Genomic DNA, 14,640 nt, shown 5'->3' on the forward strand with positions numbered 1-14,640 from the left:
CTAATTCACAGGCCAAGAAGTCTATGAAGCACACACCTTCTTTTCAGATGAGAAGTCTGCTCTCCACAAGAAGCTCAGCCTATTTCCACATATCAGGATAGAAAGGAGTGAGTAAATAAAACATCTTGTAATACTTCTCCCTTCCTGAGTATAAATACAACAGGGTTGCATATGAATGCTCTTGCGATTTTCTTCCCTAAAATAAGAATTTTTCATGTTGTCATCCAGATATTACCTTTCTGTAAGTGTATTTGTCTTCTTCCACCATTTTCATCCATGGTTCCAGCAGAATAGTGAGGATATGTTCTTCTGCTGGGTCAAAAAGGTCCTCAAAAGCTGGGTCAATATTCTGATAAATCATATTTTTCTTATTCTGATGAAGTTCAATGTCCATACTGGCAGATGGAGCAATGTAAGTTGCATAAAGGAACTACAGTAAAACAGAAGAAAACTGTTTCTTAGCCATCATCCATTTCAATGGTTACAGACCCTTGAAGGAGAGAATTAATACATATTTGTGTGCTGTATGTTCAGAACATATATCTAATTACAGCTACCTTATTTTTACTATTATTATTACTGTGTCCAAAATTCAGTTATTGACATAATGGATCCCCCTGCCATTTTTACTCTTACTTGTTTAAAATGGTTAGACCACAAAGTAATGCTTAATGCAATTTTCACTTGGATATATTTGGCTGATACTTAGATTCAGATAACCACAATTATTACAGCAACTGCACTCTTCATGAAGTCACACTGTTGTTTTGCAGAATATGTGCTGAGCCAATTAGTGAAGGCATCTTACTTCTTCTAAGAGATGTAATTTGTAAATTTGAGGTTAAAATTAATGAAATATTATATGATTTCATTCTGTGTGGAGGTTCTCTTGCAGAGTTTTTTGACAATGGTGAGACTCATCATAGTACAGGATCCGTGCAGGAGATACAACTGCACAACTAAGGTCTAAGCCCTTACCAAAGCAACAGTTACAATATGCTTCTTATCTGAAGCACAGAGTACAAGGAGCAGAAAGCTAAACCTGGAGGATATTTCCTTCTCCCTAACAGCTCGTTCTTGAAGCACAGAGGAATGTTTTTATTTATTTCAATTTTTTTTCGTACAGTCCCCTACATAAATTCTTGTCTTCTAAATGTTTCATAAGCTATGCTATGAAAATGAACATCAAAAACTCAGAGTAAAACACTTTTTTTTCCAGGAATATCTTGAAAGAGGATATTCCAGAATAGCTTTCTAAAACTTCATGATTCTGACTGCAGCTAGGAACTCAAGCAAAAAAGGATGCTGCCAAAATATATTTCATATAAATATTTTCTCTTCTTCATATTGTTAAAGTCTAACTATATTTCAAGCATACAGCAGGGACCAGATTAGTAGCATAAATCGGAATTTCTCTCTAGGATAGCACTGACAAGTCCATTTTCAATATTTATTATCATCCAGGTTTGACAATGAAGAATTCAGGATTCTGATAATTCTCATTTCCCTATGTTGCTAAAGTCCAGCTGTAACTAACAGATATACAAAGCAACAGAAGAGAAGAAAATAATACATTTCATCTGTGTTCAAGCAGTAATAAAATACTGGTGTGCTTAGATTTCAAGCACAAGGGGAGAATGAGTACATTAAATAACTATGTTTCTGTTTGTTTTAAATTAATGTTGATTTATTAGACTCTCTCTTTCAAACAGCAACAGTAATAGAGTATATCCCCATTATTTTGGACCTTTACAATTTGAAACACCCTTTAGATTCTCCTGCTATTAGCTCACTGAGGAATATAGGGCTATGATGGCTGACATCCATCCCCCAGTTAGCTCGTTATGATTATTGTATTTATTGTGTATGCAGGATTCTACACTCTTTCCACTTTTCCATTTTCACTGAAAACAAAGATGGTTTGTGCCTACGGTGGCCCACGTTATCAGTGCAATAATGATCCACAGGTGCAAGGTGTAAGAGAAAGAGGACATCCATAGGAAGAGTCCTAGCTGAAAACAAGACTACATTATCCTAAATTAAACCCTTCTCAGCAAATCCCTAGGTACATTTAAATTTAACAACTTTAATTATATTTGCAGTGATTTCAAAAGTTGAAAATTATTTTGAAGAGCCCTAACACTAGGAAAGTTTCAGTTAAATCATGTTAAATCTGGTCCAAAACATTTAATGTATAAAATTAGCCAAATTAGAAGAGACAATTCCAATGATACAAAGATGTGGTATCTTTAAAAATAGCCTTTTTAAAAAGGGGTTAACCATTTCAGTTGTCCTTAGGACTACATTGCTCTACCTGTTATGACTTATAACAGAAGGGATCTGTAAATTAGAAAAAGCTTCAAAAAGAGGTCCTCAATATTTTAGCACGAATTAACCTAGTTCCTTAAATGAATGATCATTTGAACATAGTTTTAAGAATAAAATAAAAACAAACACACCACTAGTTTCTTGGGTGGAATTCCTTTCCCCTATGATTTTGTATGAAATAGGTTAACTTGAGTATATTTGCTACTCTTCTTTAGAGCTGGCAAAAAATACCAGCCTACCAAGACAGAAATTGCCCAGACTAAGAAGTGTTGACCAAAAGCTGTTGACAATCTGCTCACACGAACACTGTTGTAATATATTGCCACATTAGGGATTGCCTTTACAGGCTGCTCTACCTGCAGAATCCCAGTTCTGTGTAATTTCACATGCAAAACCAGAACATAGTAAAGACAGGTGTTTTTCTCCAGAACCAATAGTCAGGGCTGGCAATACACATGAAGCAAAACTTTAGAGGTGGTTAAGCTAGCTAGAGGAACGCACTTTTCCAAACTCAAAGAACCAGACCCTTGGTGGTGTAATCATTATGGCCTCTTCATTTGAAGGATGCACATTTACAGTGTCTGAGGATTTGGCATCTTTTTACTTGAATTCCTGTAAGAATCCATTGCTATGGGACTTGACCAAGTAAGTAAATACATACACTTGGGGATAGGAGAGAAATTAGTTTTCATCCCTGTGTCCATTGCACAGAGTTGAGGTGCATCTGTAGATCTGCACAGATTCAATGGCAAGGACTGCAGGAAAACCAACTGAGAAGACATGCCAAAAAAGAGGAAAAGTGCCTGTTCACAGCCTTCAACACTGGGCAATGCAGTTTGCAAGACACGTTTTATAAAAAGCAATAATCATAGCCTTTTATGCTGCCATGTAATGGAATTCTTGAGGTTTTCCCAATCTCAATGGAATATTGAAACTGTTATATTGGTCAATCTCCTAAGGGATCAACAGGAAAAATTACATTAAATGAACTTACAGGTTAACAAATTCATACAAAAATCTGAAGCATATGACATCAAGTGCATATTAAACTTTGTTGATTCATTGTTTTGTTCCTATTGAAAAACACAAGAATTTTTCTACCTGCCAGCTATAAATGCTCCTATAAATATGTGACAGATTGAACCCAAAACCTTATCTGCAAATTTGGTCAGTTTGCAAATTGGAATTACTTACAACAATTGGAATTACTTACAATTACTTACGAACCTCATTATACAAAATGCTTAGAAAATTCAGATTAAGACTTTGGCCTCATTTATGACTTTCCAAATCAGGGGTTGTATAGGCCTTGGGTTTTGGTGTGAATTCATCCCCAGACGAGAAGGCTTTGATAAGCAACTTCAGAATGACGGGAGTGAAGCAAGAAATGCAAGAAAGATTTAAGTCCAAGTGCTTTGTACTGCTGCCCAAAGGAATGGATATTGCTCTGATCTAAACGAGGGGCTTGTGCAGCTGCTTGGCAGAATCATATGATGGAAGAATGCAATGCACTGGCTGGTGTTAAACAGAGAGGCTAAACTGCCTTAACCTCCATCATCACTTCCCACTAACATAAATCTTGTATCTGACCCTAGAAGTTCACAATAATGAGGACTCCCTTGATCTAAATTGATTCTAGCATTAAAATTTTGTATTTCCCATAACTATATTAAACTTTCTAATTCTAAATAACCTTTTTTAAATTAAAACCCAATATTTCTTTATTGGTTTCATTTTAAAATTTTTACACTCCTGTGCCCATGTTCACAGTGAATAACCATGTGCATTCCTGGATGATTACCAGTACTTGTCATTATTCTTATCCATCAGATTTCATTCTCACTGTACTTTCTTTCCCCAGGTGAATGTATATATACCTTGGAAAGCATTTTATTACTCTATCTATTATAAAGCTGAGATAACAATGCCTAACAAATGAAACAATGAGTAGCAGATACACAGCAATCAAGGTTTGTTCTTGTTTCTAAGAGGAAACAGGCAGCGCACATATGGAATACTCTGTCTCTGTAGGTCTCTTTCTGTAATAAATAGTAAAATAAATATGACAATGTGTCATGCGAATCCGATTCGCATTCTCTTAGGAGTATTTGGAGTGGCTGTCTTCTTATGCCAAAGGTGAGTGGAGAATTTGGGAAGGCATCCCTTCCGTAAGCAGACTCTGTAGATTGGTTGCAGCTTGACTCTTTACGGTGTTCCAATGAAAACAAGTATAATTTTTCTGCAGCCTTAAAAGGCAAGCTTGAGAATGATACCAAATGTTGCAGCACATGTGTTGATTTGTTATGTTACATTTCAGCTGTTAGTTATGCTAATGGAACAGTTTCACAAATTTCGTTTTGATGTATTTATTTTAATGGCTATGTGTATGTCCTGTCTGCAATTGCCTGGTAACACTGATTGTATGATGTTCTGCTGTCACCACCAGGCCAGCACTGGAAATAAGATCAGTGGAAAAGACCTGGGCCTTAAATTTTCAGCCATGCAACCACTGCAAGAAGAATGTAAACCGGTGTGGAATGAAACCAAAATGAAAACCATCAGAGACCGTAAGCTAAGCTTTGGCCTGCAATAAAACACATAGGAAAAAGGTGACACAGACTAGATATGATCAGCTTGCATATCTGCTGTGAGGAGGTCCCCAGCTACACATAGGCCTGGGCAGATGCAGGAGACAGTCAGATTTAAGGAGACATTCAGTTGCCCACAGCCTCAGGCTATAAAAAGAGCTGGAGGGGAAAACACCTAAATAGGGTAGCAGTTCAGTTTATCCAGTATGAGACAGGAGAGAGGGAGGAATCCATGCCCTGGCCTCTGCTTGGAGGTTCTGTACAAATAACACTGATTCAGATGAGAATTCTGGGCAAATACGCAAAATTCTGTCATTTGCCCAATAAAACCTCCAAGAAGGAAAAGAAGACAAATTCAAGGATGTCCAGATGCTCAGTAACATGTCATATAAAGATATTATTGTCACCTGCTCTCTACAGATATTTGTTCCAATGACATGTGAAGTAGCTTTGCTCTGTTACAGTATATATTGAAATATGCGGATAGGATATACTCCTACAGACGGTTTAGAGAGGAAAATCAGACCAAAGTTTCACAAAGTGATTTTAAAAGTTCCTCAGAGTTCTTCTAATAATATCACACTGTTGCAGTTTCTTTCCCTGATGGAATCAGTCTACTCTGCCATCAGCACCACTGTGGGCTAAGTACATGCTCAGTTATAATACTCTTTTATTGAAAATATCAGTTCCACTTAACATTAAATGAGGGTCTAAAGATCTATTTAGGGGAATGACAATCATGGTAAAGATAATAATGATGCCCTGACAATCATAAAAATTAAACAGGGCTGACAAAGATCAATTTTCATTACTGAGGGCATTATCTGAGGTCTGTACTATGAGATCTGCAATTCTAACCCCCACAAGAGATGGAAGGAAAGGTACAGGATAATTAGATGGTTTAGAAAAAATACTATCTCTGATGTTAACACTAAGCAGACAGTTTCCAAGTATGACACAGTGTAGCAAAGGGGAGTTTAGGTAAACTGAATATAATAGATAAAACTGGGAACAGGCTGCAGAGCCTGGAAATCAAACTATGCACGTTCAACGTTTGAATCAAGAAATTCCATGGAAACAATCCAAAGAGCTTCTTTCATTGTCCACAACACAGATTTACTTTAGTGTGGGTTGTCCAGATTTGGAAACTTTTCTATTTTCTATCTTCTTTTCAGTCTTTACACTGAACAAATGCATTTGTGGAGGGAATGAACATACGTATTTTTGAAGGAAAAACACATTATTTACAACTTACTTGAGCTTGCTTGCATATTTGAAAATGTTGAAGGGTTTCTTGGTAAAAAAGCTGATGATAAGCCTGTAGGTCGAACCAAAAGTACACACTGTTCTTCCACAACTAGAGATGAAAAATATTGTAAGTTATTGCTACCCAGATATCACAACTTTTTATAAAGCTGACTTTCCAATGCAAGTAATAGCTCCTTGGAGTCATCATAAATCAAGCTCAATTTAAGATGGATTTAATCTTCTGTTGCATACTGGCAGAAGGACAACATATTTAATAGCATTGTCACAGTGATACTCTATCTTTTATTGTATCCTCTATGCATAATTGGCCATTAAAATCATTAACATTGTAGTTAACATTTGAAGAGTAACCACATTTCAGTGGCATAAAGCCAGGGCTAAAGAAGAGATGCTGATAATGGACATGCAGAGTTTGTGTCACAATAAAATAGCGTTTTGCAGCAATAACCAAAACAATTAAATACTGTGTACTTGACATATGTTACTGGGACTATCATTACATTTTTATTACATGCATTTCTGAGACCCAGAATCTTGGCCTCATCTCATAAATTCAAACAAACAGCAAAAGATCTTTCAAAAGAAGTCTAGATCTTTCCCCAAGTCCTCTATCTTAATCATGTGTTTATGGGGTTCAGACCCTAAAAATACCCTGAAACCCCCCATCACTAACCAATAAAGAATGCATTCTGAAAAGGTAGGGTAAGGAACTTTGTTCCACAAACCGTAGCCTTCTGGACCTGGAACATGAGTGAAATAGGCCTCACAGCTGAAGAGAAAACTTAAAGGAAATCATTTTGAAAGGAGTCTGGCATCTGGAAACGCTAGAGACACGTGGGTGGTTGCCCATCTCCAATGAAAAAATAAGTTTATTTATATTTCTATCTATACACATTTAATATTTTAGCTGAAGGTATTCAGCTTTGGAAACACTGGATCTTGCCTTCTAGAAGCCAGAGGCATTTCTAGCTACTGCTGCTGGATTCTGGGTTGTGCTAGTGGTGAAACAGATGTCCATCTTGATTGCATTCAAATCTCCCCTAAAGACTCAATTTTTCTGCAAAGCCACTAAGCACTAACTCAATATGCATAACTTGTTCCAATCCAATCCTCAATTTTACACCCAGCAATGAATGATAGACCTGCTGACTACATAGAAGAAATAGTGTTATATTTCTCAGAAATCCAAGGAGATTCATGGAAGCATAAGAACGTTTTCAAAATATTGGAGATTTTGGACATCACTAACCCAAAAAGTAAGAAGAAATCAGATTATTGTGAATAATAGCACAGCAGATTTTCCATCTTTTTAGAAAATGGTTTTTGTGGGTTAAGACCTCATTTTTTTCTGCCAAGTTAAAGGTTAGTTTTTAAAAATTATTAGCCTTTTTTTTTTATCCCTGATGGTACAATAAGAATTCCAATAGGTTTGAGACAGTAAGAATCTGACAGCTTGGTTAAGACCTGTCATTAGTTTGCATATATACACGAACAGTTTATTGTTGTTGAGGGATTGGAGTCTCACAAGTAATAATTCATCCAGTCATCAATCTTTCTTTCTCCATTTCTTTTTTTTTTTCAGTCTGGCTGCCCTCTATAACTTGGCATTCAGTCAATTGTGGACTAAATTATCACAGAGTAGGAAAATATTCATACCTTATTCCCTGACTTCTCACAGAATTGTGTGAAGTAGTAGCCTGCTCTGTTCTCCAAATAAAGAGACTGCAGCATGCTTTCAATTCCTGATCCCCCAAAGACAACACTGCCAGCAGCACTTTCCCCCTGGACAAATAAAACATAGTTATACAGCAAAGAATAACAGGCTTTCATTATTTTCAAATGTCTACATTGCAATGGAAGGCCATGAAGTGTGTTCAATTAGTATCTTCATCCCAAGGAAGTAGCCTCCATTTTCTACTATGTATGCAATTGATCATAGCCCTCCACACCATTTTCCCACTAAATATTCACATCCAATGGAATAAATCTGATGACTGAAGACATGCAGAGTAGCTAAGTGATCGCAGCGTCCCTTAGGTGGTTCCTCAATACTTAAAACAGAAAGACAAACCTGGCCTTAATTCTGTCATTAAGTCTTTAGCTCTGGGGAATTCCAGTGATACTCAACAACATCAGTTAGCTGTCAAGTCTCAGCTCAGGCTACTGTGTTTTGAATTAAGAGAAGTTAAGAGGTGGTTATTTGGTCAAGATTCAAAGCATTTAACTATCATGGAACAAAAGATACATCTTCTGGAGTTACACCACTGACATGAACAACAAAATCATGAGCAATTCAGGGAGCCAGAAATTCATGCTTGTTACCATGGCTAGCTCCTAAAGCATGTGAGGAAGAATACACCCATTTTGTCAATGCTCACAGAGAAGCCAGAAGAGGCTTCTGTAAGTAGTAAATTAACTTCTGGTGATCACAAGAGAGAAATTATGGCTGACTTGCTGTCTCTGATAGCAGAAGTGGAAGCAGATGAGTGTGATGGCTGGCGATCAGCTTCTTTCCAAATAGTAACAGGGATGGAGAAGGGCCGGAGGAAGCCCTTTTTGAAGCAGAGTAGGAATATCTCCCTCCCCAGTATGAAGTTAAACTCTGAATCCCTGCATTCCACTTTGCATCATATTTGTAATGGCAAATTGCGGGGTCTTTACTGTAGGTACCAGTCTAACCACTGTAAATTTATGGTATTTTCCTCCATCAGTAAGAGGAAAACTGCATATGATGATGTATAAAAACTAATAGTTCATAGTGCGAAATTCTGCTGAATATACATTCCCAACTGTAAATGTCCCCTAATTGCAAAGACTAACATTTTTTTCTGTCAAAAACAACAAAGTGAAATGATTGTAGTGAAGTAATAAACAAAGCGTGATTTTGAAGTACAAAACAAACAAGCATGTACTCAACTGCTCAGCAAACCCTGTGCACGTGTGAGTGGGCTCAGATTCCTTAACTTTTTTTCTTTTAGTTGTAAGCCTGTGGGTATCAATACCTCCATGAAACAGCAGGCTGTTTTGAGACCATTCCACAAACCAGAAAGGTTTTGGATAAATATTAGATTGCCAGATGTTGACATCTCAGATGTTTGATTTGTCAGCATTTTAGCAGTTGTTCAGAAAAGGCTCATCTGTGCAGCCTGTCTCTCCTGAGGTTTGCTCCACTGAACCTCTCCTGAGGTTTACTCCTGCTTAGCAGGCAATAATTCAATAAAGAAAAAAATGAAGTACACAAGCAATAAAGAGGGATTGTACAAATGAAACATTTTCCTCTAATGAATGGTATGATTTTAATGACTTTCTAAGGCAGATTCAGTTTTCACTGTAAGTCTGGTATAATTCCCTAGGCAATGACTCCACTGAAGCATTTATCCAGAGAGTTTTCCCTAATAGCCTACTGAACACATGGTCACTATGGAGAAGATCAACACTTTCCAGTGAAAATAAACATCTGTGTGTGCCATGATTTCCTGTCAAATAGGTGACAGATACAACAGAGAAAATGCAGACATTCTAATTATACCTCTGCATAAAGATTTGACATTGATAAAATGAAACCAATTTCTCCACATTATTGACTACTTCATACTGCAGAATAAAATGTTTTAACCCACAATTCAAGACAACTAGTATTTTCAAGCAGTACTTACATGGAGCAGCTCAGCATAGGTATACTTTCTATGACCCTGGTATTTTGAGGCTTTGGTCCCATCCAGAGCTAAGCTATGAATCATGTCTGTGCCCACTGATGTTGGCCTGGATCACAAACAAAAAATTTTCAATACATATTTAAGAAAAATCTAGGGCTGCTTAGAGAATGAATAAATAAGAAGGGGCAGAAAAGTGGTGTAATGACATAGAGAATAGTAGAGGAAAAAGTACATGGAGCTCAAACTTATAATGAAAAAAAAAATGTAGAGGAATACCTTTTTCATACGGCCCTGTGGAAATAACTGGCAGAGCAAGACTGAGGGTTAGCATTTGAGACAGGTTTAAAGAATATGAATGTATAGAATATCGACTATTATATAAGACAAAACACTTGTATTTGGGGAAATAAACCCCTTTGTGTTGTGGCATAAACAAGGGAGAAACTAATCAGCTAGGAAGGAATTCTCCATGCAAACAATCTGTACTGTAACTGTGCTTCACTAAGCAGATAATTGCATTAAAGAAAAGTATTCATGAAAACAATAGAATCAAAAATACTTTCATAAATATTTGAGGTATATTAGTGTGCAGAAAGGTACACAAGGGACTTTAGTACTTACCACATTCTACTGCTCGAAATATCATCCCTTTGGAGAATCTGAGTTCCTGTGAGAGTAGGTGGTAATCTTGATGAACTCTTCAAAGAGAAATTTGGTTTAGCTAGTTTTAATAGTTGTTGGTGAGTTAGTTCTACTTTTCTAAAAGACATTACAGAAAAATAAGGCAATTCTGATTATTTTTCCACTTTTTTGTTTTCTTAATGTGTTCTCATTAACTGCTCAAAAACAGTCAAGGGTTTTCAGGACTATTCTTCCTTGTCAATCACAATATGTAAAATGGCAAGCTGCAAAAATCTCTGAATATTTTTCAAGATTTTTCAGCATACCTTAATAACCACTACATCTTAAAAAATACATTTTTAACAGGTGGAAATATGTTACAAACACATTGTACAGAACTACAGAGGATGTCAGGTGAAGAGGATGTGAATGTTTTGTGAAACTTTAGGAAGATTATTTTATGTCAGCTCACTGTAAGATAGATACAATCACTCAGACTGGGAGAGAAAGGGGTCATTCTGCCACACCATCACTGATTATTTTGACAAAATCATGCTATGACTTTTTGGAGATGCCAATTGCATTAAGAGTGCCCTCAGAAATTCACCCAGAGCTGCTGCCCTTTCTAAGCTCTTGCAAGCACATCTAGCTGGAAGATTCAAAAGTGCAAAGTTCTTCTGGGGAAAAGAAAATAAGAGCAAGAAATGGGCCATCAGCTGACTCTGTGATGTTCATGGTACCAGGTCATAATTTTTGTCAAATTCAACAGGGGCTGGAAAACCTGCATGTTTCTGTCTGCCTGACCTACAGCTAGTCCTGGGTCATTAGCACACCTTGTGAACTGGTTACTGTAAGACACAGGTGCTTTTTGCTCCCCATTCCTGCCATGATCAACAGGAACCTGGCTTCTGAACCCAGCTTCTTCTAAACAGGAAATCTCTCCCACTGTTTTCTTCCATTACCGCCATGAATTAGATTTCAAAGGAAGTAACTGTAGCCCCAAACTATCCAACTTAAAGTAACAGAGGTGTGTGCTGACAAATCTGTGGCATAGCCTATACAGTTCTTGATAAGGGAACCACAGTTTTAATCCACATTCTCCAAGTACCATGTTTCCTGAGGCTGAACACTGTACTGCTGAAAACCTATAGCTTTTATTGCAGTTACCTCTCACATTCAGGCTTTCAAGAAGGAAAAGAGCCAAAACTGAACTGGCCACCTGCAAGCTACAAACTGTGAAAAGGTCTGTTGAGTGTCGCATGGTCCTCTGCAGAAAGCAAACACCATGGGTAGCTGATTGAAGGGCTGTAGTGATAGAAAATGAGCAGAATTCTGCTTTTTTTACAGACATGAAGAATAGATCCAGGTTAACTGCAGTGAAGTTGTAAGAATTATTCTGGATTAAAACAAGGCTGAGTGGCAGAAGCTGCATTGCTAGAGACTTAATTTTGCAGTTCTGAGACCTTCAAGCTAAAATATCTATCCAAAGGACTTAGGTAATAGCCAGGGTGTAACTAAGATAATTTGACTCAATTTATAGCAACTTGTTGCATGAAGTGGAATGAAATTTTATTGCATTTTTATACATAACCAATATACCAGGTGGCTAAATCTTGATTTCCTAAAAAACCAAGTACCTTGTTCTTGTTCCATTGAATTCAAGGAGTTTTGTCATTATTTTTGATGGGACAAGGCTTTGTTTTCAATATTGTGATACTACTTACCTGAAGAAGGGAAGGTGGTGCGCCAGACTTTTGGGTCAGTGGTAGCAATGATACTATTTGTGGGAAAGGATCAATGTCCACTCTTGGTCTCTCTTGACATGTGTGCCAGAACTTCAGTTTTGCACTGGCAGCATCTACTGCTGTTGAATGAGTGACACAAAATCTGGGACCCCTAGGGAGAAAAAACAAGTAAGTAGAACTTTCCAAAATAATGAAACACTGGGCTATTTGGCTTCTTTTTTTTTTTTCCAGTGATGTTGTTTACTGTACCAAGATATGGTGCTATATGCACCTAGAATTAAAAATCAGTTTGCGTCAAAGGTGTGTTTAGATACTGCGTGCTTCCAAATCTAAAACTAAACTACACATAAGTAAACTTAGGTTGCAAATTCTGCACCATTACACAGTTGCCTTTCTATCAGTCTGCAGGAAGGTATGCCACATCCATCCTGCAGCAAAGCATAGGAAAGGATTGCAGGCCACAGGCCAGAGACCCCAAGTCATGTGAGAATCCACAGCAAAGTTCACAATTGCAGGTATTTGTTTATGCCTGCAATTTGTTGAACCTCCTTGGGGAGGAGAGGACACCTTCAAAATTTAACCCATATTTTGGAAATAGGTTAGATTTTATATCCTCACTTAAGTTGTTAATACATAAAAGTCATTGGTATGACAGGCATTGAACAGTACAGTCTCAGGGTCAAATCCCACAAAGACATACACACAGAGCATCCTCAGAACCTGGGAAGAGCAGTATGGGGAACAGGTTAGGACAGAATTAATCTCCTGTGCCTGGAGGGGTTTCCCTATACTGCAGACTAAAGTTTAGTTGAATATTATCCAAGGCAGAGAATCACAAAGCAGCTCAGGTGCTCTGGTAGAAAAATAACAAGGGCTCATTAAGGCAGATCTATCTGGCTTCTCAGCAGATTGCAGTGTAGTTTAGGCTCAACTAAAAATTCATGTACCAGTACTTACAATGACATTGCTTTTAATAATTGCAATGGGATAAGTGACATGAAATAATAGGCTTATCAAAGAAAATGGGGATTTATTAAACAATAGAATTTTATTTCACATCTATTTTTTCATACCAGTAAAGAAGTAGCGGTTTCACTACTTCAGGCTGAATCCGTCTTAAATGCATTATATTCCACTGATCTCCATGCAGTAATTCAAGTCTGAGTAACACTTCTGAACTGAGGAAATAGTCTCCACTGCTCAGCAAGTACAGTTTTTTCATCTTACTGAGTTGCCTGCAGTCAACAAAAATAGTCACATAAGCATGCATCAAATGCTGTACAGAACCAACTACAGTTCATCCTACTGCTTAAACTGTTGCCATGCAACATGTTTTTAATTGCAAGTGGCAGAAACCAAAATAATTTTTCCACAAACTAGAGACAGGTTGTATATAAGACAAAATGTACAGTGCTGTAGAACAGATTGTCTGAATCCAGCAGGATCTTTCATTAAAGCAGTTTGCCATACTGATGTCCTACTTGTGAAATTAATTTTTTTTATTCTTTATTTTCTTTTTGTTGCCATCTGTTTTCCAAATCTCTTTCTAACACAGCCTTAATAATATGATGATACTGACTTCATGTAAGCTTTGCAAACATGACTCTACAAAAAGAGTTTTATCCGCTTCAGCAGAGTCATCCCAAACCTTGTCAGGACACACATTTAATTGTGTCTGTTTATTCAGACATTACAATTTATTCTGAAATCTCAAAACCTTCATTGATCTATCCAGGTTACAAGTATTAAAGCAATGGGAGTAACTGTTAAATAATGGGAAGTACCTTTGTTGCCTTGTAGCATTCTTAAGAGCCTTTAGTCTTTCAATATCCATCCAGAGCCACCAGTATCTCTCCCCAAGTGTTCCTTTAATGAACTTCTTGAATCTTTCAAACTCATGTCTGTTGCCAGTGTCATAAGTCCCGTGACTAATACACCAGGCCGCCCTGCTGTCTGGCCCACCACTTTCAGAACGTGAACTTAAGCTTACTTGTTCAGGATCTTGTTTTCTTATGTCTTCCTTGGAGTCCAAGGCTGTAAGTGGAGAAGAACTTTGGTTAAAGAGTGACTCTGCAGTACCATGAGCAAACTCATTATTTGCTAACTTGTGTGTAAACACTTCAGGCTGTTCTGTGGAACTTTACGTTACTTTCAATGTCAGCAGCTGGCTGGTGGGTCAGTTCTGAAATGGGTTCCTTCATGGCAATTTGAGCAGATGCTGGTATGAATTCTTCTGGTTCCTGAAAAGTTGTGCTTCCCTGTTCATTTTCTTCTTTTGCTGCACTGTCCCATTTCGGGTCTAAATAAACTCTTAACTGTGTGTGGGAAGGAGGTTCAGCAATGGCCACAGAATAGCCCTCCTCAGCCTCTCTGGATCTCTCACAGGTAACATCGGCTTTTGCAGATGCTGTTCCTGAAGGGGAAAGGAAACTC

The 14,640-nt window shown here is 37.5% G+C and overlaps 1 protein-coding gene across 1 annotated transcript in view; it reads right to left on the reverse strand.

Moving 5' to 3' along the window:
• Positions 1-14,640, reverse strand: part of RGS22 (regulator of G protein signaling 22) — a 60,896-nt gene that overhangs the window by 25,882 nt on the left and 20,374 nt on the right. Inside the window, exons 8-16 of the mRNA XM_069006028.1 lie at positions 14,357-14,620; positions 13,992-14,241; positions 13,281-13,442; positions 12,187-12,358; positions 10,463-10,539; positions 9,842-9,947; positions 7,842-7,967; positions 6,172-6,273; positions 236-430 (exon numbers count right to left, since the gene is read on the reverse strand). Coding sequence (XP_068862129.1) covers positions 236-430; positions 6,172-6,273; positions 7,842-7,967; positions 9,842-9,947; positions 10,463-10,539; positions 12,187-12,358; positions 13,281-13,442; positions 13,992-14,241; positions 14,357-14,620 — 1,454 coding nt within the window. The remainder of the gene's footprint in view (positions 1-235; positions 431-6,171; positions 6,274-7,841; positions 7,968-9,841; positions 9,948-10,462; positions 10,540-12,186; positions 12,359-13,280; positions 13,443-13,991; positions 14,242-14,356; positions 14,621-14,640) is intronic.

This window comes from Aphelocoma coerulescens, chromosome 2, assembly GCF_041296385.1.
Source record: "Aphelocoma coerulescens isolate FSJ_1873_10779 chromosome 2, UR_Acoe_1.0, whole genome shotgun sequence".
Taxonomy (NCBI): Eukaryota; Metazoa; Chordata; class Aves; order Passeriformes; family Corvidae; genus Aphelocoma; species Aphelocoma coerulescens.